The 23753-nt window shown below is 44.8% G+C and overlaps 1 protein-coding gene across 1 annotated transcript in view; it reads left to right on the forward strand.

The window, feature by feature from the left end:
- The window catches only part of FAM184B (family with sequence similarity 184 member B), a 96372-nt gene extending 76477 nt beyond the window's left edge, over positions 1 to 19895 (forward strand). The window contains exons 12-18 of the mRNA XM_065404617.1: positions 3119 to 3231; positions 5385 to 5566; positions 15302 to 15448; positions 17124 to 17241; positions 17773 to 17877; positions 19198 to 19400; positions 19805 to 19895. Coding sequence (XP_065260689.1) covers positions 3119 to 3231; positions 5385 to 5566; positions 15302 to 15448; positions 17124 to 17241; positions 17773 to 17877; positions 19198 to 19400; positions 19805 to 19895 — 959 coding nt within the window. The remainder of the gene's footprint in view (positions 1 to 3118; positions 3232 to 5384; positions 5567 to 15301; positions 15449 to 17123; positions 17242 to 17772; positions 17878 to 19197; positions 19401 to 19804) is intronic.
- The last annotated feature ends 3858 nt before the right edge of the window (positions 19896 to 23753 follow it).

Below are 23753 nucleotides of genomic sequence, written 5' to 3' on the forward strand. Positions count from 1 at the left end.
AGGGACAGGGAGAAGGGGAGGTTGGATGGGGGTGGGGTCCCGGGGGGGTGGTCAGTTAGGGGCAGGGGTTCCCAGGAGGGGGTGGTCAGGGGACAAGGAGCAGGGGGGGTTGGATGGGTCAGGGATTTTGAGGGGGGCAGTCAGGGGGCAAGAAGTGGGAGGGGACAGGGGCCAGGCTGTTTGGGGAGGCACAGCCTTCCCTACCCCACCCTCCATATAGTTTTGCAACCCCGATGTGGCCCTCGGGCCAAAAAGTTTGCCCACTCCTGTTATAGAACGTTACCTACTGATTCTGGCATTAAGGTCTTGTTGTGGAAGCACAATAACCTGTGGTTATTATTTAACAGATGACTTATGCCACCAGGCCCAACAGGCTCCTCTTGTACAGAGCGTGGGGGGTACTTCAGCCGATTGCTGCAGAGGAGCACGTGGATCGGACAGAGACTTCTCTTAGAGGAGAGTCTATTGATAGAGATTCTCTAGGTTCTAGTCAGGAGGAGAGGATGGAAGAGGATAAAGTATGGGCCAGATCAGACGAGAAACAGTCACATAAAAAAGAATCTGACACATCAGAAAAGGGCAGACAAATAAACAGTGACAAGTTTTTAAAGTGCTTGTACACAAATGCTAGAAATCTAAATAATAAGATGGGTGAACTAGAGTGCCTCGTGTTAAAGGAGGATATTGATATAAGAGGCATCACAGAGCCCTGGTGGAATGGGGACAATCAATGGGACACAATCATTCCAGGGTATAAAATATATCGGAAGGACAGAACAAGTCGTGTGGGAGGTGAGGGGAGTGGCACTATATGTGAAAGAAAATGTAGAATCAAATGAAGTAAAAATCTTAAATGAATCCACATGTTCCATAGACTCTCTGTGGATAGTAATTCCATGCTCTAATAAGAATATAACAGTAGGGATCTATTATTGACCACCTGACCAAGACAGTGATAGTGACAATGAAATGCTAAGGGAGATTAGAGGGGCTATCAAAATAAAGAACTCAATAATAGTGGGGGATTTCAATGATCCCCATACTGACTGGGTACATGTCACCTCAGGATGAAATGCAGAGACAAAATTTCTCGATACTTTAAATGACTTCTTGGAGCAGCTGGTACAGGAACCCACAAGGGGAGAGGCAATTCTCGATTTAGTCCTGAGTGGAGCACAGGATCTGGTCCAAGAGGTAACTATAACTAGACGGCTTGGAAATAGTGACCATAATATAATAACATTTAACATTCCTGTGGTGGGAAGAACACCTCAGCAGCCCAACACTGTGGCATTTAATTTCAGAAAGGAACTATGCAAAAATGAGGAGGTTAGTTAAACAGAAATTAAAAGGTACAGTGACTAGAGTGAAATCCCTGCAAGCTGCATGGACACTTTTCAAAGACACCATAATAGAGGCCCAACTTAAATGTATACCCCAAATTAAAAAACACAGTAAAAGAACTAAAAAAGAGCCACCGTGGCTTAACAACCATGTAAAAGAAGCAGTGAGAGATAAAAAGGCATCTTTTAAAAAGTGGAAGTCAAATCCTAGTGAGGTAAATAGAAAGGAGCATAAACACTGCCGAATTAAGTGTAAAAATGAAATAAGAAAAGCCAAAAAGGAGTTTGAAGAACAGCTAGCCAAAAACTCAAAAGGTAATAACAAAATGTTTGTTAAGTACATCAGAAGCAGGAAGCCTGTTAAAGAACCAGTGGGGCCCCTGCACGATTGAGATACAAAAGGAGCACTTAACGATGATACATTGCGGAGAAACTAAATGAATTCTTTGCTTCAGTCTTCACGGCTGAGGATGTTAGGGAGATTCCCAAACCTGAGCCGTCCTTTGTAGGTGACAAATCTGAGGAATTGTCACAGAGTGAAGTGTCACTAGAGGAGATTTTGGAATTAATTGATAAACTTAACAGTAACAAGTCACCGGGACCAGATGGCATTCACCCAAGAGTTCTGAAAGAACTCAAATGTGAAATTGCGGAACTATTAACTATGGTTTGTAAGCTGTCCTTTAAATCAGCTTTTATACCCAATGACTGGAAGACAGCTAATGTAATGCCAATATTTAAAAAGGGCTCTAGAGGTGATCCCGGCAATTACAGACCGATAAGTCTAACCGCAGTACCGGGCAAATTAGTTGAAACAATAGTAAAGAATAAAATTGTCAGACACATAGAAGAATATAAATTGTTGGGCAAAAGTCAACATAGTTTCTGTAAAGGGAAATCATGTCTTACTAATCTATTAGAGTTCTTTGAAGGGGTCAACAAACATGTGGACAAGGGAGATCCAGTGGACATAGTGTACTTAGATTTCCAGAAAGCCTTTAACAAGGTCCCTCACCAAACGTAAATTAAGTTGTCATGGGATAAGAGGGATGATTAGGAGTTTGGAATGGGTCCCATATGAGGAGAGGTTAAAGAGGCTAGGACTTTTCAGCTTGGAAAAGAGGAGACTAAGGGGGGATATGATAGCGGTATATAAAATCATGAGTGGTGTGGAGAAAGTGAATAAGGAAAAATTATTTACTTGTTCCCATAATACAAGAACTAGGGGCCACCAAATGAAATTAATGGGCAGCAGATTTAAAACAAATAAAAGGAAGTTCTCCTTCACATAGTGCACAGTCAACCTGTGGAACTCCTTACCTGAGGAGGTTGTGAAGGCTAGGACTATAACGGGGTTTAAAAGAGAACTAGATAAATTCATGGAGGTTAAGTCCATTAATGGCTATTAGGCAGGATGGGTAAGGAATGGTGTCCCTAGCCCTGTTTGTCAGAGGGTGGAGATGGATGGCAGGAGAGAGATCACTTGATCATTACCTGTTAGGTTCACTCCCTCTGGGGCACCTGGCATTGGCCACTGTCGGTAGACAGGATACTGGGCTGGATGGACCTTTGGTCTGACCCAGTATGGCCGTTCTTATGTTCCTGCTCTTTCCAATCTTATTCAGTGGACGGAATGGTGGCACAATTGAGTGTCAAGGCAAAACTTAATGCTTTAACTTCTTCACCTCCTACTGCAAAAGTAGATGTGTGCATTGCCCTATGTCTGGCCTCTTACCTCCTTCACTCCCTGATAAGTCTTTTGTTATTGTTGCTAGAAACTCTGAGGATGGAGCTGTCGGAGCAATACGCATCCTGCACCGGTCACAAAAAACAAATGGAAGAACTCCAGATGGAGCTGAAGAATGTGAGAGCACTGAAGAAGCAACAGGCAAGCTTCCAATTTTTACTTCATCGACATACAGTGTTACTGATCAGATGGTGAAAACTCTTTTTTAGGTTTTAAATGACACTATTCCTGTTTAGAACCAGATGGGGTCTCCTTCCTTTGAGTTACAGTCAAAAGGCATTAGCACTATTTATCAGCATTTTGGTGGGCAGATTTGTATTTCATGCAGCATTTTGAGAATATGATCTACAACAAAAATAAACATTCAGCCAAAGGATCAGTAATTTCAACATTCATTGTGTATGTCGGTAGCAGTGGGGATCTTACTGCACTCACATTTGATATTGGAAATCCACAAGCCCTTGTCAGGGATTAATTGAATACGAATGCTACCAGTCCATGAAAAGTGCAGCATTCTGACTAGGAGTCTGTGTAGCTTTCCTCTCATATTCAATGGGAAACTTATAAACGGAGTCTGTCCCCATTCCAGTGTTTGGTATTGTACAGCATTTCATGTGTTTAAAAGTACATGCTCCTTGTTTTTCCTTAAATACAATGTGCCCCAAATTTTCAAACATTTTCTGCCTAACAATAGGCACCTAAAATAAGTGGCCTGATTTTTAGAGGTGCAGCGCACACAAGAGTACCATTGATTTTAATGACTGCTGCAGGTGCTCAGCTCCTCTAAAATTTAGGACAATTATTGATGTTTATTGTTAGGTATCTAACTGTAGATTTAGGAACCTAACTTTAAGCATCTAGGTTTGAAAACTTTGACTTGTGTGTGCATGTGTGAAATTTTAGTGGGGGATGTGTGTGTCTGTACTACATAAGATGAATACATATATATTTTAGAACCCAATCCCTTGATTATATATTAGCCAGTTAATTTCTCATTATATTCAGTTACTTTATAGATTCTTCATGCCATGCAGCTTCCTGGCACCTTTAAAAAGATCCTGACCACTGAAGTTTGTTCATTGAAAGTATTCCTAAAATCTGTTTAAATGTCTTCTGAATGTTGTTTTCACTCATATCCTTAAACTTTCATTGATGTTGGTGGTGGTTGTGGTGGTGGTTTATTTCTGGCAGTTTGCTAGGAACAGAGAAAACAGACCTGAATAACCAAATTTGAAAGTGATATGATAACACCTTGTAGCGGGGAATCCACCCCGCTCCTGCCCGGAGGGGTTAAAACAGCCATGGAGAGGGCTGCAGAGGGGAAAAGAAAGGCTGACTGGGGAAGCAGCCACAGGTGAGGCCATGCCCCAGTCAGGCCATGGCTGGCCCTATAAGAGGGCTGAGGGCCAAAGACAGAAACACACACTCTCTCTCTCACTTCCTGAGAGAGATGGACCTGGCTGCCTGGGAGCTGAGAAGGGTACCTGAGGTAGAGCAGTGCTGGGGAAGGGCAGAGGGAGCTCCAGCCAGGAAAAAACCCAGACTGCAGGCCTTGCCAAAAGGGCCAAATAGGTACTGGGGCTGCGGAGGGGCAGCCCAGGAATAGGCAGAGGCAGCTGGTCCAACCCCCCTTGCCGATGAAGAGTGTTTTACAGACTGCAGTCTGCCCCAGTGAGTGGGGGGCTAGATGGTGACTGGCAGTAGCCACTGAGGCAAGGTGGGGATAGGAGGTTGGGGCAGGAGCGCCGCCAGCTTTTCTGCCGCCCTAGACGGCAGAAGGTCCCGCCCCGAAATGCCGCCCCCGACAGAGGTGGTGGAAGGTCCCGCTGCCGAAATACCGCCGCGGTCACCGCCCCCCAAATTGTAGCGCCCTAGGCGACCGCCTAGGTCGCCTAATGGGTTGCGCCGGCCCTGGGTTGGGGGCTCCCCTGGGAAGGGAGACCCAGAGACAGAGGGGTTACTGCTGGGAGCAGAACCCTAGTATACAAGGGCACCGGGGTCCGGGAGGGACACGGGAGGGTCAATGAAAGGTGAGGCATCAGCCGGCAGAGGGTGTTACAGAGCTGAAAAAGAGCTAATTCCCTAGACAACCAGCAGGAGGCACTGTGCCGGTGAGTCGTTGCCCTGCCATACACCTGTACTACATAAACCATGCTGTACATCATAAACTTTGTGTTTGAGTTGTTTTATTCACAACTGAATCTCTCGATCATGATAACCAGTTGCAATCCTGTGAGAACCTCTGAATATTTAATTAGCAGATAAAAAATAGCTAATTTTGGCCTTTTTCTTAGGAAGGAAGTAACCAAAACCAGATTACATTTCTTAATGAGGAACTAGAGAAATGTCAGAATGAGATTGCTGGGCTCAAGAAAGAGAATTCACTTCTAAAGGACACAATGGAGCTGCTCAGTCCAGAGATGGACTTACAGAAGCAAAAGTCTACACAGCTTCAGGACAAGGAGAAGCAACACAGGTCTGCCTTATATTCTTGCCCTTCACAGGTGCCTCATAGAGGGTCAACATATTTCTAACATCAATATTCCTCCAAATGCTGTGAGAGATCTGAATTTATCCTTCCTAAAGAGAATTATATTTTAGGCTTGGAGCTTTTCAAAAGCAGTCTTCACTTTTTGCAGTTCCTAACAGTGCAGCCAGCATTCCCCTTCCCAGCTGCATGGAAAATATTGATGTTTACTGCTCCATCCATCTAAATACATGACATAGAAATGCGTCCTTTGTAGCCACCCAGGAGTGATCCAGGGAACGCTACTTACTTTCATATTATAGTGAAGGGAACTAAAGGTTGACCAGTCCAAAACTTCCCCCATGCCCTAAACACTAAATTCATTTTAAATGTCTGACTGAGAACTAGTATCAGCCTTCCAAAATAAGGGCTTCCCACAGGGTTAAAAAACAATCTCTGCTCCTCAGCTAGTAACCAGCCAAGTGTTTAGACATCCCAGGGACTGCTGTTGAATGATACTTGAAGTGATCCCTGCATATATGGGGCTCAGTTATGGCTGAGAGATCCAGGACTGCACTGGGGAGGGGAAGTGGCAGTAGCTATTGGCATTGTGTCTATAGAGGCCAGGAGCAGACAATATGCCTCCTGGGCAGAGGGAGGAGCACACTCACTGGTGAAGATGGCAACGCTGCATGATTGGAAAATGTGTAGTGTGTTCTCCCTAAACATAGCCATAAGCTAGTGTGCAGGGGCAATAGGGCACAGGATCATAGCCCAGAGGTGTCCCACTGGGGCAATGGGTACTGCTGCAGTGCTTGGAGTCTCACCCCCTTTGCACACAAGGGCTGCAGGCTATCTCCTGCTCTAGAGCATAAGGGTTTCCCTGGGCTGGTGCAGCCATCGTGTTTTGGCTCATAGTTTGTGTTGTCAGACGCTCCCGGTGTGGTGCTCTGTTCTGTTCAATGTTGATATCAATCGGCTGCGTGCGTGTGTTCCCTCTGTGTGCTGCCCCGGCTCTGCAGATCGCTGGCACAGCAGACCCCGAGAGAACCCCCAATGACCACAGACTCTAGTAAGGTACGAAGGCACCCGGGCCAGGTTTATTGTCAAACGAAGCACAGTAATAGTTCCCTCTAGACTTTACTCTACAGGACATACTACTAATATGTGCCCCCTGGCAATGGACTTAGCTCAGGCCTGGTCTACACTACGAGTTTAGGTCGACTTTAGCAGCGTTAAATCGAATTAAGCCTGGACACGTTCACACGACGAAGCCCTTTCTTTCGACTTAAAGGGCCCTTTAAACCGGTTTCTTTACTCCACCTCCGACGAGGGGATTAGCGATAAAATCGGCCTTAGCGGGTCGGAATTGGGGTAGTGTGGACGGAATTCGACTTTATTGGCCTCCGGGAGCTATCCCACAGTGCTTCATTGTGACCGCTCTGGACAGCACTCTCAACTCAGATGCACTGACCAGGTAGACAGGAAAAGCCCCACGAACGTTTGAATTTCATTTCCTGTTTGCTCAGCGTGGAGAGCACAGGTGACCACGCAGAGCTCATCAGCACAGGTAACCGTGATGGAGTCCCAGGATCGCAAAAGAGCTCCAGCATGGACAGAACGGGAGGTACGGGATCTGCTCGCCATATGGGGAGATTAATCAGTGCTAGCTGAACTCCGAAGCAGTAAACGAAATGGCAAAATATTAGAAAAGGTCTCCAAGGCCATGAAGGACAGAGGCCATACCAGGCACGCACAGCAGTGCCGTGTGAAAATTAAGGAGCTACGGCAAGCCTACCACAAAGCCAGAGAAGCAAGCGGAAGGTCCGGGGCAGAGCCACAAACATGCCGCTTCTACGCGGAGCTGCATGCCATTCTAGGGGGTGCAGCCACCACTACCCCAACCGTGTGCTATGACTCCCTCACTGGAGAAACACACAGGGAAGCGGGTTTGGGGTACGAGGAAGATGAGGATGGAGATAATGTAGATAGCTCACAGCAGCAAGGAAGCGGAGAAACCGGTTTCCCCAACAGCCAGGATATGTTTATCACCCTGGACCTGGAACCAGTAACCCCCGAACTCACCCAAGGCGTGCTCCCATCCCCTGAGGGCACACAGGGGACCTCTGGTGAGTGTACCTTTGTAAATATTACACATGGTTTAAAAGCAAGCGTGTTTAATGATTAATGATTAATTTGCCCTGGCAATCGCGGCCAGTACAGCTACTGGAAAAGTCTGTTAACGTGTATGGGGATGGAGCGGAAATCCTCCAGGGACATCTCCAGAAAACTCTCCTGGATGTACTCCCAAAGCCTTTGCAAAAGGTTTCTGGGGAGGGCTGCCTTATCCCGTCCGCCATGGTAGGACACTTTACCACGCCAGGCCAGTAGCACGTAGTCTGGAATCATTGCATAACAAAGCATGGCAGCGTATGGTCCCGGTGTTTGCTGGCATGCAGACAACATCCATTCCTTATCGCTCTTTGTTATCCTCAGGAGAGTGATATCATTCACGGTCACCTGGTTGAAATGGGGCGATTTTATTAAGGGGATATTCAGAGGTGCCCGTTCCTGCTCTGCTGAACAGAAATATTCCCCGCTGTTAGCTACGCGGTGGGGGGGAGGGGTGAAGTGATCATCCCAGAGAATTGGGTGTGAGGGGGAGGGGAGTTAGTTGGGTTTGTACTGAATGTTAACCCTGAAACCGTAGCCCCTCCTTTTACATTGCAAACCCATTTCAAATGGCCAACCCAACAGGTGCTTGGTATGGGAAATGAGAGCGCTACTGTTTGAAACCATTCCCACATGTTAAGAAGGTTAAAAAAGCCAAAAGACTGTGTCTTACCATGGCTGCCTGCAAGCCGAAATCTGTGGCCTGGCACTGCGTGAGTGATCTCTCACACCAAACCGGCAGGCCCTCAATATAAGAGGAAAAATGCGACCTTGTAACGAAAGCACATGTGCTGTGTAATGTGAACAGCAAAATTTAACATGAAAGAGTGTACCCATTGTTCTCTAAAATGTGTCTTTTTTAACCACCTCTCCCTTCTCCTCCACCAGCTGCAAATGTTTCTCCTTCACAGAGGCTAGTGAAGATTAGAAAGAGAAAAAGGAGGACGCGGGATGACATGTTCACAGAGCTCCAGATGTCCTCCCACGCTGACAGAGCACAGCAGAATGCGTGGAGGCAGTCAATGACTGATTACAGAAAAGCACCATATGAACGAGAGGAGAGGTGGCGTGCTGAATCGCGGGATGAACAGAGCAAGTTGCGGGCTGAAGATGATAGGTGGCGTCAGCTTGCAGACAGAAGGCAAGAGTCGATGCTCCGGCTGCTGGAGCATCAAACTGATATGCTCCAGCGTATGGTTGAGCTGCAAGAAAAGCAGCAGGAGCAGAGACCGCCGCTACAGCCCCTGTGTAACCAACAGCCCTCCTCCCCAAGTTCCATAGCCTCCTCACCCAGACGCCCAAGAACACGGTGGGGGGGCCTCCGGCCACCCAGTCACTCCACCCCAGATGATTGCCCTAGCATCAGAAGGCTGGCCTTCAATAAGAGTTAAAGTTTTAAACTGCAGTGTGTCCTTTTCCTTCCCTCCTCCCCCACCCATCCCGGGCTACCTTGGCAATTATCCCCCTAGTTGTGTGATGAATTAATAAAGAATGCATGAATGTGAAGTAACAATGACTTTATTGCCTCTGCAAGCGGTGCTCGAAGGGGGGAGGGGAGGGTGGGGTGGTTGGCTTACAGGGAAGTAGACTGAACCGGGTGGGGGGCGGGGGGCGGAGGGTTCATCAAGGAGAAACAAACAGAAGTTTCACACACCGTAGCCTGGCCAGTCACAAAACTCGTTTTCAAAGCTTCTCTGATGCGCACCGCGCCCTGCTGTGCTCCTCTAACCGCCCTGGTGTCTGGCTGCGCGTAATCAGCAGCCAGGCGATTTGCCTCAACCTCCCACCCCGCCATAAATGTCTCCCCCTTACTCTCACAGATATTGTGGAGCGCACAGCAAGCAGCAATAACAATGGGGATATTCTTTTCGCTAAGGTCTGAGCGAGTCAGTAAGCTGCGCCAGCGCACTTTTAAACGTCCAAATGCACATTCCACCACCATTCGGCACTTGCTCAGCCTGTAGTTGAACAGGTCCTGACTCCTGTCCAGGCTGCCTGTGTACGGCTTCATGAGCCATGGCATTAAGGGGTAGGCTGGGTCCCCAAGGATCACGATAGGCATTTCAACATCCCCAACGGTTATTTTCTGGTCCGGGAAGAAAGTCCCTTCCTCCAGCTTTTGAAACAGAGCAGAGTGCCTGAAGACGTGAGCATCATGTACCTTTCCCAGCCATCCCACGTTGATGTTGGTGAAACGTCCCTTGTGATCCACCAGGGCTTGCAGCAGCATTGAAAAGTACCCCTTGCGGTTTATGTACTCGGTGGCTTGGTGCTCCGGTGCCAAGATAGGGATATGGGTTCCGTCTATGGCCCCACCACAGTTTGGGAATCCCATTGCAGCAAAGCCATCCACTATGGCCTGCACGTTTCCCAGAGTTACTACCCTTGATATCACCAGGTCTTTCATTGCCCTGGCAACTTGGATCACAGCAGCCCCCACAGTAGATTTGCCCACTCCAAATTGATTCCCGACTGACCGGTAGCTGTCTGGCGTTGCAAGCTTCCACAGGGCTATCGCCACTCGCTTCTCAACTGTGAGGGCTGCTCTCATCCTGGTATTCTGGCGCTTCAGGGCAGGGGAAAGCAAGTCACAAAGTTCCATGAAAGTGCCCTTACGCATGCGAAAGTTTCGCAGCCACTGGGAATCGTCCCACACCTGCAGCACGATGCGGTCCCACCAGTCTGTGCTTGTTTCCCGGGCCCAGAATCGGCGTTCCACGGCATGAACCTGCCCCAGGAACACCATGATTTCCACATTGCTGGGGTCTGTGCCTTGTGAGAGGTCTATGTCCATGTCAATTTCCTCATCACTCTCGTCGCCGCGCTGCAATCGCCTCCTCGGCTGGTCCTGGTTTTGCTGGTCCTGGCTCTGCATATACTCCAAGACAATGCGCGTGGTGTTCATAGTGCTCATAATTGCCGCGGTGATCTGAGCGGGCTCCATGATCCCAGTGCTAGCTATGGCGCCTGGTCTGAAAAAAGGCGCGAAACTAGTATCTGACGGACCAGGGGAGGGAGGGAGGGAGGGAGGGGCGAGTGACGACATGGCGTACAGGTACAGGGAATTAAAATCAACAAAGGTGGCTGTGCATCAGGGAGAAACACAAACAACTGTCACACAGAATGGCCCCCCCCAAAGATTGAACTCAAAACCCTGGGTTTAGCAGGCCGTTGATTTCACGGCGGGAGGGGGAAGCTAATGAATACAGAACAAATCTATTTTTTACATCTTAAGACGATGGTGCAGCATGACTGATAGCCCTCGGCATCTTCTGGGTGCTTGGCAGAAAATACTGGGCGCTTGGCAGAAAATAGCATACTACGACTGATAGCCATCATCATCAAGACAGTTCGATAGGACTGAGCATGTCTGCCCAGGTGCCCATGATTGACAGCCACTGCAGTACAATGACGACGGATACCAATTGTAATATACCATCTTCTACCAAAAGGCAAGGGGCTGCTGCTGTGTAGCAATGCAGCCCCACGTCTGCCAGCCCCACGTCTGCCAGCACCCAGATCGCCCTCGGCCTCTTCTGGGTGCTTAGCAGAAAATACTGGGCACTTGGCAGAAAATAGCATACTATGACTGATAGCCTTCATCATCAAGACAGTTCGATAGGACTGAGCATGTCTGCCTAGGTGCCCATGATTGACAGCTACTGCAGTACGATGATGACGGATACCAGTCATAATATACCATCTTCTACCAAAAGGCAAGGGGCTGGTGCAATGCAGCCCCACGGCTGCCAGCACCCAGATCGCCGATGAAGGCTACCAGTCATGCTGCACCGTCTACCGCCAAAAGGCAGTTAGCTGCTGCTGCTGTGTAGCAATGCAGTCCCACGTCTGCCGGCACCCAGATGACATATGGTGACGGTGAGCTGAGCTGAGCGGGCTCCATGCTTGCCGTGGTATGTTGTCTGCACAGGTAACCCAGGTAAAAAGGCGCGAATCTATTGTCTGCCGTTGCTCTGATGGAGGGGGAGGGGCCTGACAACATGTACCCAGAACCCCCCGCGACACTGTTTTGCATCATTCGGGCATTGGGATCTCAACCCAGAATTCCAATGGGCGGCGGAGACTGCGGGAACTGTGGGATAGCTACCCATAGTGCAATGCTCCGTAAGTCGACGCTAGCCTCGGTACTGTGGACGCGGTCCGCCGACTAGAGCACTTAGAGCATTTTATGTGGGGACACACACAATCGGCTGTATACAACCGATTTCTATAAAACCGGCTTCTATAAATTCGACTTAATTTCGTAGTGTAGACATACCCTTAGTCAGTGGCGGGACTCTCCACTGCCCCCTAGGCTGGACAAAGACATCCACTCGGGGTGCATTCTTATACACAGGTACAAACAAGTTACACATCGCTCCTGATGTATTGAGGTGCAACCCCTCTATGTAGCAAGGTACAACCCCACTACGTAGCAAGGTGCCGCCTCTCACCTTGTACATGTTGGTTCGAACAAAACAACTCTATCCATCATATTACCCTTTTGGCGCTGTCATTGGGATGGGTCAGCTTGTTCCTTGTTATCTGTGTGGAGTGTACAAGTATGCGAATGTTCTAATATCTGGTGTCCAGTACCTTTTAGGTATGTCTCTTTTTGCAGCATCAGCCCTTTCCTTGCCAGCTTCTGTGAGCAGGGCCTGCCTCTGGCTCACAGCTTAACTTTGCTTTATGTTAGCAAAGTCTTCACCATTACTTTAGTTCAGATCTTAGGCCTCATACCGGGCCTCTAATACCAAGGTTTATATCTCAGGGCCTCTTCTTACTACAGTTTGTAAAGTGTTTTGAATGCTTTGGGATCTTTGGAGGAAGGGAACTACCTGAGCATCACTCAGCATTGCTAGTGTTGTAATGAAAATGAGGAGAGATTGAGGGATCTAGAGTCACATTTTCAGAAAGCTTCTCCACTGGTATAGAATGCTTGTCCATAATTACTCAATTTGTATGACAGTTGGGCACCAGCCACCTGACAGGCCCTTTAAAAATCTGACTAGGATAGTCTAGAAAGAGACCTCAGGGAACATATTGAGAAACTCATTACCTTCAGGAGTGCCTGAGTAACTCTGTTGGCTTTTACCAGTCAGTAACTAATTAATGAATGGGAATGAATCCTCTTCTTATACCATTTTGGAAGTTACTTGAAGGTGACTTTAAACTTAGTCAAGAATTAAAAAGAACTGGAGACTTTGCAACAAGATCAACAGAAAGAAATGCAAACCACAGAGTCTAATTTCAACAGCGCTTCCAGTTACCTTGGAGGTATTTGGAACCTGTGTTCATGAAGGAAATAATTCTTCACAATCTGATAAGATGATAGGAAAAAGGAACAATGACCTGAGGCTAAAAAAGGAGAAATGCAGGATAGACACTAGGGGAAATGTTTGAGGTGTAAAAATTATCAACAGAGAAAGTATTAGGATAAGGGAAATAGTTCAAGTGGCCTCATTACAGTAGCAGAATGCAAGGAGTAAAAGTGGATGACCAAAATGGTCATTGCTGGTCATAATACCAGTTATTTAATTTCAACCTCTTGCTAACTCATAGAATGGATCAGACAAGCAATTGGTAGCATACCATGAGGTACAATGCATGTGCCAGCAATCACAGGCATCCTGGATATTCTTTTTGCAGGTCACACATTGGAGGAGCTGGGATCTGAAGCCCTTGTTTGGGAAGGATAGTAATAATATTTTAAAATTTAAGGTGCCATATGTGCATGTAAATTTGATACTGTTCCTTTCAGGGCATTGACTCTCCCTTCTTTTTTTCTTTAAGTTGTTTTTCAGTTGGAAGCTCCGACTGATGACTATTGTAGCCTGCAGTCATGTCTCACATAAGTTGGGGGTGGAAGCACAGAACAGGCCCACCACAAAGAGGAGAGAGATTTGTATACACCAGGTTATTATAACTGCTGTTATTGAAAATTTTAATTGCTAAGCAGCAGAGCAAATTCTCCTAGAACTGGGGTAATGAAATAAGATTTCCAGGGTATCATAAAAATGTTAGTGTGTGTATGTATATGTACATAAGTTGTCATGGGCCACACTTGTAAAAAATGGGCTGAATTTTTTAGCTCACAGTTGTCACCAAGTGAGGGGCTGTGTGTGAGAGGATCAGATAAACATGAAAGTCTGTCGTGCTCAACGGGATCATTTACAGCATTAGTGACATTTATAGTATTAGTCCCATAATCTTGATGTCAAACCAAGTGTAAAGTATTTCTCATGCGGTACCATGGTCAAATTAAATGCAGTATCAAAGAGCTTCAGCTTAAATTCCCAGATCCCTCAAACAACTAACCATAAATACTGTTAACAGGGAATTCACATAATATATTACTGTCACTTTCAACCTCAAGATTGTCCTTGGTGCTTCTCTGGTGCTTCAAGCCAATTACAGCCAGAATGCCAACAGCATCATGTGGGCCAGGACCCCTTTGAACACAAATGCAACTTAGACGAAGCTCAGATCCTGTAACCCAAAGCATCATTTGCCTCTTCTCAGAGCAGCTTGCCATCCTCATTCCCAGGAGAGTCACGCAGTGGGGTCCAGCTTTAAATTCCAGTGGAAGCTCTTGTCGTCTTATCTATAGTTATGGGTTCCTTTAACTAATTACCCAACCCAAGGAGAGGGTTTACACCTGCTGTAATCTGTGAGAGTTCAGCCCCAAGATCGACTACAGTAGAGAGGTTTTCAATAGAAGAGGGACCCCCTGGTGCACCACATTGTCTATACAGTGCTCTTTCTGTAATAACTGGTTGGTTAATAAAAGTAAACAGCAACACACACCCTGCAATCTGGTAAAGGAGAGAGAGGCCATACAGAACACATAGTATTTGCATTACCCATACCGTGCCTTGCAAAAAACAAGAAATGTTAGTCATCATCCTCACCACCAGTAGTTGTGAATCTGGTGTCTCCCCCAAGGTACGAAGGCCAGCATACAACTTTTGTAAAGTGTTACACTGACGCCCACTGGGGTTTACACATTTATGAAGGTTTCTCCCCCTTTTCTTTATTTGAACTTCCATACTCCACTCTATTGGAGTGTTCTGTTTTTCATAGGCTAGTTCATTAGTTCACTTTATACTCATTAACATTTGTCACTTTATCACCATAGTAACAGGTGATTACCTTAAGGAAGTCTCTTAACATTTCATCCCAGCTGCCAACAATCATCTTGTGATGTCTTCTGATCTGTTATTATCCAAAGTCAGCAGTTATTTTCAAAACATCAGCATATTTATAAAGATAATTTAGCATAATTTATCCTAAGGCCTAATTTGACTAAGCTTAATATTTTAGAAGCCTGAGGCCTGTAGGCCCTGTGTTATAACATTAATTCATATATTTCACCTCAATATCCTAAATATTTCTGATATCTTTTACCCTTGGCTGAACTCCACAGGAGCCCCATCAGTGGGTGCTGCGCATGAACCGTGCTGTGTTAACCCCATCCCGAGCCTAAAAAAATCAGAGCTTTACCCATCAGTAACTCACTAATGAATGTTAAAACACTTGAGACTTACATGATTTTTAACACCATTTTGACAGGCTACTGGAAGAAGACCTCAAAGTCAAGCACCAAAAAGAACTGGACATCTTGAAACAAGAGCATCGTAAGGAAATCCAGAACATGATAGCTGATTTCAGCAGTGCTCAGGCCCATCTCCAAGCAAAGATTGTCTCCCTAGAAACCGAGTAAGTGATTTCAATAAGACACAGCTGCAGTAAGGATGTTTCACTATATCAGTGATAAGTATTAATTATTGTTAATTATTATTTTCATTACATATGGGTGGAATATTTTAAGTGTTGGAATAACAGTGTATTGTAGAACTATTTCACAGGCACTCAAACAAGGCACAAATATACTCTAATGAAGCATAGATATGCCTGACTGTGCAAATCTATACAAACATAATATCAGTACCAGTAAATTACACCATGCACTATTGCACTTATGCATCTCATCAGTTTTACTAACTTAAAATAATTTACATCATGGGATGATCCCATAGGCCCTGATCCTGCAAACACTTACACACATGCTTAACTTCAAGGGAACTACATACATGAGTAAAGTTAAGCATGTGTGTAAGTGTTTTTAGGATAGGGACCAAAGCGGGAATGACAGAGGATAAACCATGTAGTTGCTGAAGCTAGATTAGTTCTAGGTTAGATTCAGGGACTAGGAGTCAGGAGACCTGGATTCTGTTCCTGGCTCTGGGTCAAGGTGCTCACATTCTGTGCCTCAGTTTTCCCATTTCACAAATATGGGAAATATCCCTTGGTAAAGTGCTTTGAGCTCTTTAGAGGAAGGTGCTCTGTAACTGCAAAGTGGTTATTACATCATTATTATTATTACCAATTTTGATTTATAAATGTTAAAAAGGCACCTCTGAAACAACAGACACTCCTGACATCAGTTAAAAAAACAAAATAACTATTACTTAAACCCACAACAGCCAATGAAACTCAATCCCCAACAAAACTCCCCACCCCCAGACACAAACTGACTCCATCACACCGCTCCCTCTGCTAAAGCCTGAATAAAGCAAGGCACTTTTCACCATGCCCTGAAGGTCAGCAGCTCTGGGCTGTTTCAGACAATGTGAAGAATTGGTTCCAAAGCTCAGGGCCCCTCGCAAAGAACCCTCTGCTCCCAGCCCTCTCCCTTTTAAATCAAGTGCCTCCACCAGCTAGGATCACCAAACAGCAAATGTGAAAAATCAGGACGGAGGTGGGGGTTAATAGGAGCCTATATAAGAAAAAGTTCCAAAAATCGGGACTTCCCTATAAAATCGGGACATCTGATCACCCTACCACCAATCACAGCTGTGGTAGCGTGGCACTGGGAGAGGGGCAGTCCAAGCCATTGATTGTTTTATCTGAGTGCTGAGGTACCCACCTACAGCTGGGGAGGCTAGAGGCTTCCTTTCTCTTGACAATTTCCAGCTAAAACAAAAGAATAAATAAAATACATTCTCTACAGTGCATTGCTCACTATCACCACTTGTAGCTTATATGAATTTAGGCCCAAATCCTGCTACCACAGTCCCCTGTTCGTTCCTGTGCAGAGTCCTATTGACAACATGAGCTGGATACTACACCTAGTGTACACGGTTGACTTCAGCTGAACTTTGCCCAGGAGCGGAGGGGGGGCACATTCGTGTTTAATGTGTGCTTTCTTCACCACATCCCTCTTTTAAAAAAAATACAGTTTTGTCAGGGGAGCCCTGAATATTTTCCTGGATTTCAGGGACGGGGTTTATGATGGGTCAAAGAGAAAGAAACCTGGTCTAAACTCTTAGGCCTTGAAAGAGGTTGTTTCCTGATCTGGATGAAAGTGTTTTGCATTTTTTACTTGACACAGACTTAAAGAATTAGAAGAGAAACGGAGAAAGCGAGAGTCCAGGCCAGAAGATATGCACCTTATAGGCTGCTTACAAAATAAATTAAGTGAGAGAGAAGAAATTATCAAACAACTGACGGTGAGCATTCCTTAGTGGACATATATTGTATAATGTGTGTGCTGTCACTGAAGTCAATGGCAAAACTTCCATTGACTGCTATGGTACAGGATCAAGCTCTTAATTAATCCAACTGGTATACCAGCAGAGTATTAATGATAAACCTAGGGTGTCAGGCCCATACATTATTCTAAGTACACTCCTGCCCCTTTCCATAGCAGCTTTCCAGCAGAATGAGGCTACTTATTTGACTCGCCAAGACTGAGACATTCATTAGAAGTAACATGAGATGGGAAAACATTCCACTTCCTAAATGTAAACCCCCATGCTGTTAACATGTGACAGTGAATCTGCTTTAAAGTATTGCAGAAAGCCTTTCCATCTTTTAATAGTCTTTTCAATTGCCAAGGCCCAGGGCTTAGGTCCAGTTCATAATTAACAATTTCAGATTATACTGAAAGGCCCCATCTGCTAGTCATTTCACACAACTCGTCAGGGTCTTGCTCGCTTACTGCTCTGGGCCATTCTGAACATGGTTTTATTTCCCTTCAGGAGGGAAGAAAATTTCAACATTTGCTTTTACCCAGCACTGAATCTCATCGGAATAGATCCTTTTCCTTCAACCCTAATCCTGGATGCTTAACTCCTTCCATGAAGGTAAGACAAACAGTTCAAGTACACCTCTACCCCGATATAACGCGACCCGATATAACACGAATTCGGATATAACGCGGTAAAGCAGCGCTCCGGGGTGGTGGGGCTGCGTACTCCGGCGGATCAAAGCAAGTTCGATATAACGCGGTTTCACCTATAACACGGTAAGAATTTTTTGGCTCCCGAGGACAGCGTTATATCGGGGTAGAGGTGTACAATAGCAAATCATGTTGTGTTGTTAGTATTTGACCACTTACAGGTGCTCAGATTCCCTGGGGAGGAACGTACAATAAGTAGATGGATAGAGATTAATTTTTATTCTTCAGTACTTCAGCTAGTTCATTCCTAATATTTCAGCCACTAAACTGCTGCTTTTCAGTAGAAGTGTAATATGCCATAATGTAAGCTAACCTAGAACCAGGTGATGAAGATAATGTAAATTCAAAATAAGTGTATTCATGTAGATGGAGACAGTCTGCTTAGAGATAAGAGCCAGATCGTGTGCTGGGATAAGGGCTATTTTTTGCATATCCCTAAGAAGTGGCCACTTTACCCCACTTAGAGTGAACAAGTAGGTTAGCCACTGAATCAATGGCTACACCACCTGTGCAGAATCTGCTCTTCCCTGCTCAACCTTCACCAACTCTTCCATACAGTACCCACTCTACTGGCATGCTGGAAAAGGAGGCATGTTGGTGGAGGAGAAAGGGAGGCCCAGTGGCTAAGGACAGTAACTCAACATCCTGTTCAATCCAAGGGTCTGTATGGCAGCTACTGTAGCTCTAGAGCAGGAGTGACTGCACACGTGCGGCAGTATAGACAATACGGAAGGATTGCCACCAGTGGCTGTAGTGGAAAACAAGTGTATGTCAATGTCAAGCAGTGAGTGTACTTGTTGTCAAAGCCACTTAGACACCCCCACTCCCCCCGCCAGAACTAGTGTCAACAGATCTGGGGATCTATGTGAAGCTAGCAGGGTTGTAGCACTCTAGCAATTTTAAAATCAAGTGACCCAACTGCTTGGGGTGGACACCACTGATCCCTGGGCCTCTGCAGCCTCTTCTAACTGAGCCTACAGGAGAGGTTTTAATTTAAATGTTATAGCCAGAATTTTCAAAAGTAGCTAATAATTTTGGGAGCCTCCATTTTTGGGTGCCCAATATGAGACACCCAGATTACCCGCAGTAATCACTGAAATCCATGGGATTGGCCCAGGGATGAATTTGGCCCATACTGTTTTGAAATGAGCATATGTAGTGTTTATAGTACCATCCGTGTGTAAGAATGTGTGCGTAATATACATTTCTGTTCCCACAATAAAAGCAGAAGAAACTGAACGAGGTGCCAAGCCGTGTTGTCAGTGTTCCGAATTTAGCCTCCTACGCAAAGAACTTTTTGAGCTGTGACTTGAGATCAAAGAGAAATGCCCCTCCAATAACGAAATCGACAAGCTTAGACCAGAGTGCTGGCTGCATCAGGGCCAGCTATCAGTCAGCGCCGTCCTCAGACAGTAACCACGCCACAAGGTAAATGTGCACTTTGTAGAAACTTGATGATGAATTAATTAGTAGTTAGCATTTTTCAAGCACCAAGACAGTGCTAGGTACCTTTTTTTTTTTTTTTAAAGCTACAGGTCCAGATGCTCCAAAATGCCGCACACAGAGCTCACTGCAGGATCTGGACCATTGTCTCTGCCTGGAAGAGCTTGCAATTGAAATTCAACATGGCACAAGTGATACTGGTGAGGCTTGCATCTGGCCTCTTCCAGCTCACATGGGCCTAGCTCCATCCATTCCATGGTGTCTAGTAGTTCAAGTATTTTTGGTTATTTCCAGAAGAATTTGAGCAACAACGTAGTTCTTCCCCCAAAAAAAGATTTCTGAGTTTTAATAAACACTCAAGTAATGGTAGTATTTGTCTCTTTGCACAGGACACAAGGCAATGAAGCACCCATAACCAAAGATGATCAGAAACAAGACCCTCTGCGTCAGGAATGGTTTACTAAGTATTTTTCATTCTAAAACCAATTATTTCCAGAGTACCCAGAAAGATGACCTCAGATAATTTCTCACACTCATGTGAAATGTTTAATCAAGGTACTGACTGGAAAAAAAAATTGAGCTGCACACAGCTGACTAGAAATCTAAGTGTTCTTGGCATCTAGGTACTATGGGATTAGAGGGTGGGTGCCTTAGAAATATGTATGATTATTATTGTAAAAACAAAGGCAGGTTAGGTGAAAAAATATGGGTATGTTGTCATATCAATAGCCAGATGTTGCACAGGAAGAGTCCTTCATATCAAGATAGGAACCGTTTCACACTTATGCAGGCAGAGTGCTGAATTTGTTCCCCAGTGACTCCTGTCTGGCTCTCTTTTAAGAAAACACCTTAACTTTATTTTGTGCATGTTTTAGAATAAATCATATGTGATTTCATATTTATTACATCCCATGCTTTCTTTCCCTTTTTTTTGCTGTTTAATATTCAAATAAAATAAATTGAAGGGAATTACTTTTAGAGGGTGTTTGTTTAATCTGGTAGTTGTTTTAAATTTCTTGTATAGTGTACTGACAGACAATGTCTGCAGGATGCTTTAGAATTATTAATATAATTAGAATTGGGAAGTATCCTTTTTGAAGTTGTATAGACAGCTCATTACAAGATACTATTCATGTTGTTCTCATTAAACATATTTAAGGATCAGTCTGGGAAATTCAGGATAAAATTCAATTACGAATATTAATAAAATATTTGCTTACAGATCAAATGTTTTACACTTTAATTCATTATGCAGAATTTTGAACCAGACTGTGTACAATTCATGAAGTTTCAAGTTTATGAAAGATGGGTATTCAGTATATTCCATCCATGTATATCTTCAATATGTCTACCTCTGGTATCTAAGCACCAGGTACATCAATCCACTAGGAGGATCAAATCATCCACATCTTACACTGCTTTCTTAAGTGGGTCATTCTTGATTCCAGTTGCTCATCATTCTGAGGGAAGATCTGCATAAAGAAACATGCATTTTACAGTAAATCACCTCCCTGAAGCTGGCATAGCTGTGTCTCACCCTGATCTTGGACAGCAAGGAGTTCCACATCTGAGAGCCTACTACTGAAACACCAGCCAGCCTCCAGGACTTGTGCTCTGTTAGCCTATTGTTCTTTGGAAACAAGTAGTTTGGTTCCAAAAGGGACTCAAGACAATTTAGTTTCAGGACAGAATATTTGGTAACAAAAGGAGGAAATTACAGAAGGGCTATTTACTCTGTTCTGTGTTTGTACAGCAGCTAGTACCGTAGGGTCCGGGTCCATGACTAGGGTTCCTAGGCTTGACTATAACAACACTAATAAGAATCAAGTTAAGAAAATGGTGTGCAGGAAACAAGACTGAGAAGTATCTGTCTCTGACAGTGATAACTCAAATTATACCATTTTTCATGATGATATGTTTCATATAGATTCTATTGTCCTATGACTGAACTATGAAGGACTTAATAGGTGTGGTTCTGATCTAAGTAAAGCAACATTAATTGTTCATAATGAACAATTAGATAAATTTTGCTTGTTTATGGATAATATGCAAGATGTTGTTCTCAGCTATCCATTTATTAATTTCTAACCCCCCTGCCAGGATGCAGAATTTGTTGTGTCTAAACCATCCAGGACAGTTGAATATCCAGCCTCTTTTTGAAATTCTCCAGCGAATGAACGTCCACAACCTCCCTAGGCAGTCTGTTCTTTTTGTCCTACTGTTCTTACAGTTAGGAAGTTTTTCCTGAGATTTAATCTAAAACTTCTATGCTGCAGTTTGAAGCCACTGCCTCCTGCCCTGGCCTCTGTAGCAAGAGAGAACAATGAGAGAATATACAAGGGGGCATAAATTATATGATTTAGGATGGCAATACAAAATGCAGTAGCCTGATACCACAATGATATAATAATGAAAAAAGTGAAGTATATTAGAAACCAGAGCAATTTACCCTTTCAAGGGATGTAGTTTAAACATGGTCATTAGGAAAGGTAAAAGGTAGGCTAGATTAGTGTGAATGACATTACATGTTTTATGGGATTGGATGTGGAATAAAGGGACTTTCATCTGTAGGTTGTAAATTTGAATCAATCCCAGGTTAATGGTGATGGAAATTTATTACCTTAGTATGAAGACCGGGTGGCCTATGTGAAATGAGTTGATGATCTTAGTCCAGGTCCTAGTGTGAAGTTGTCCATCACACAAAAATCACCACCACTAATGACATTAACTGACAACTGTGTTGGCAGAGAGTTTAAGGACTGAATAAGCCAGGGACTGAACTCTCTCATGATTAGAGAGGATTCCTCCAAAACAGAAGAATGGCAGATTGCTGGAAAGATTTGTGAGAGAGCTAGTACTTACTCTGAATATATGGAGAATTTAGGTGTCCAACATTACCAAATCAGCACCAGAGCACTTAATAAACAAACAAAACACATACCACTCACTAAAATGGAAGTGTAGAAATGTAAATCTGTGCAGAATGCAAATCTGCACTAATCATAGAACTGGAAGGGACCTCAAGAGGTCATCTAGTCCAGTCCCCTGCACTCAAGGCAGGACTAAGTATTATCTAGACCATTCCTGACAGGTGTTTGTCCAACCTGCTCTTAAAAATCCCCAATGATGGAGATTCCACAACCTCCCTAGGCAATTTATTTCAGTGCTTAACCACTCTGACAGGAAGTTTTTCCTCATGTTCAACCTAAACCACCCTTCCTGCAATTTAAGGCCATTGTTTCTTGTCCTATCCTCAGAGGTTAAGGAGAACAATTTTTCCTCCCTCCTCCTTGTAACAACCTTTTATGTACTTGAAAACTGTCATCATGTCCCCTCTCAGTCTTCTCTTCTCCAGACTAAACAAACCCAGTTTTTTCAATCTTCCCCCATAGGTCATGTTTTCTAGACCTTTAATCATTTTTGTTGCTCTTCTCTGAACTTTCTGGACTTTCTCCAATTTGTCTACATCTGAAATATGGTGCCCCAAACTGGACACAATACTCCAGTTGAGGCCTAATCAGCGCAGAGTAGAGTGGAAGAATTACTTCTCGTGTCTTGCTTACAATACTCCTGCTAATACATCCCAGAATTATATTTGATTTTTTGCAACAGCGTTACACTGTTGACTCATATTTAGCTTGTGATCAACTATAACCCCCAGATAATTGTGAATATTCTACGTTCATGCTATGCTGGGTACCCAGGGCAGTGAGGCACCTTGCTACCAACTGCCCTTAGTGTGAGCAAGCCTTGTCTCTGCCTGCCATGGGTCAGCTCCCCAACTCCACTGGCCACAGGCAACAGAAGCAATCCCCAGATATTTGACAGACTTGGGGAGGGGTGTGTGTGTGTGTTAGGTAATCTTTTTCTACTGGACCTAAAGAAAACCACTGTGTAAGCTTGAAAGCTTGTCTCTTTCACCAGTTGGTCCAATAAAAGACATTACCTCACCCACCTTGTCTCTCCATGCTCATATATTCATTCCAGCCATCGCAAAGCAGAAATACCCAATTTTGAAAAGCCATGAGAAAAACAATTTCTATTTCTGTAACATGCAAGTTAATTGTTGAACTGCTTACATTAATACTCTAACCCAGGGGTGGGCAAACTACAGCCCATGGGCATTTTAGGACCATCACCCATTTTAATCTGGCTCTCGAGCTCCCGCTGGGGAGCGGGGTCTGGGGCTTGCCCTGCTCCGGCACTCTAGCCGGGGAGCAGGGGCAGGGGCTGCTCCACACAGCTCCCAGAAGCAGCAGCATAGCCCCCCTATGGCTCCGACACATAGGGGCAGCTGGGGGCTCCGCTCTGCACGCTGCCCCCACCTCAAGAACCGCA

This window comes from Emys orbicularis, chromosome 5 (genome assembly GCF_028017835.1).
Source record: "Emys orbicularis isolate rEmyOrb1 chromosome 5, rEmyOrb1.hap1, whole genome shotgun sequence".
NCBI lineage: Eukaryota > Metazoa > Chordata > Testudines > Emydidae > Emys > Emys orbicularis.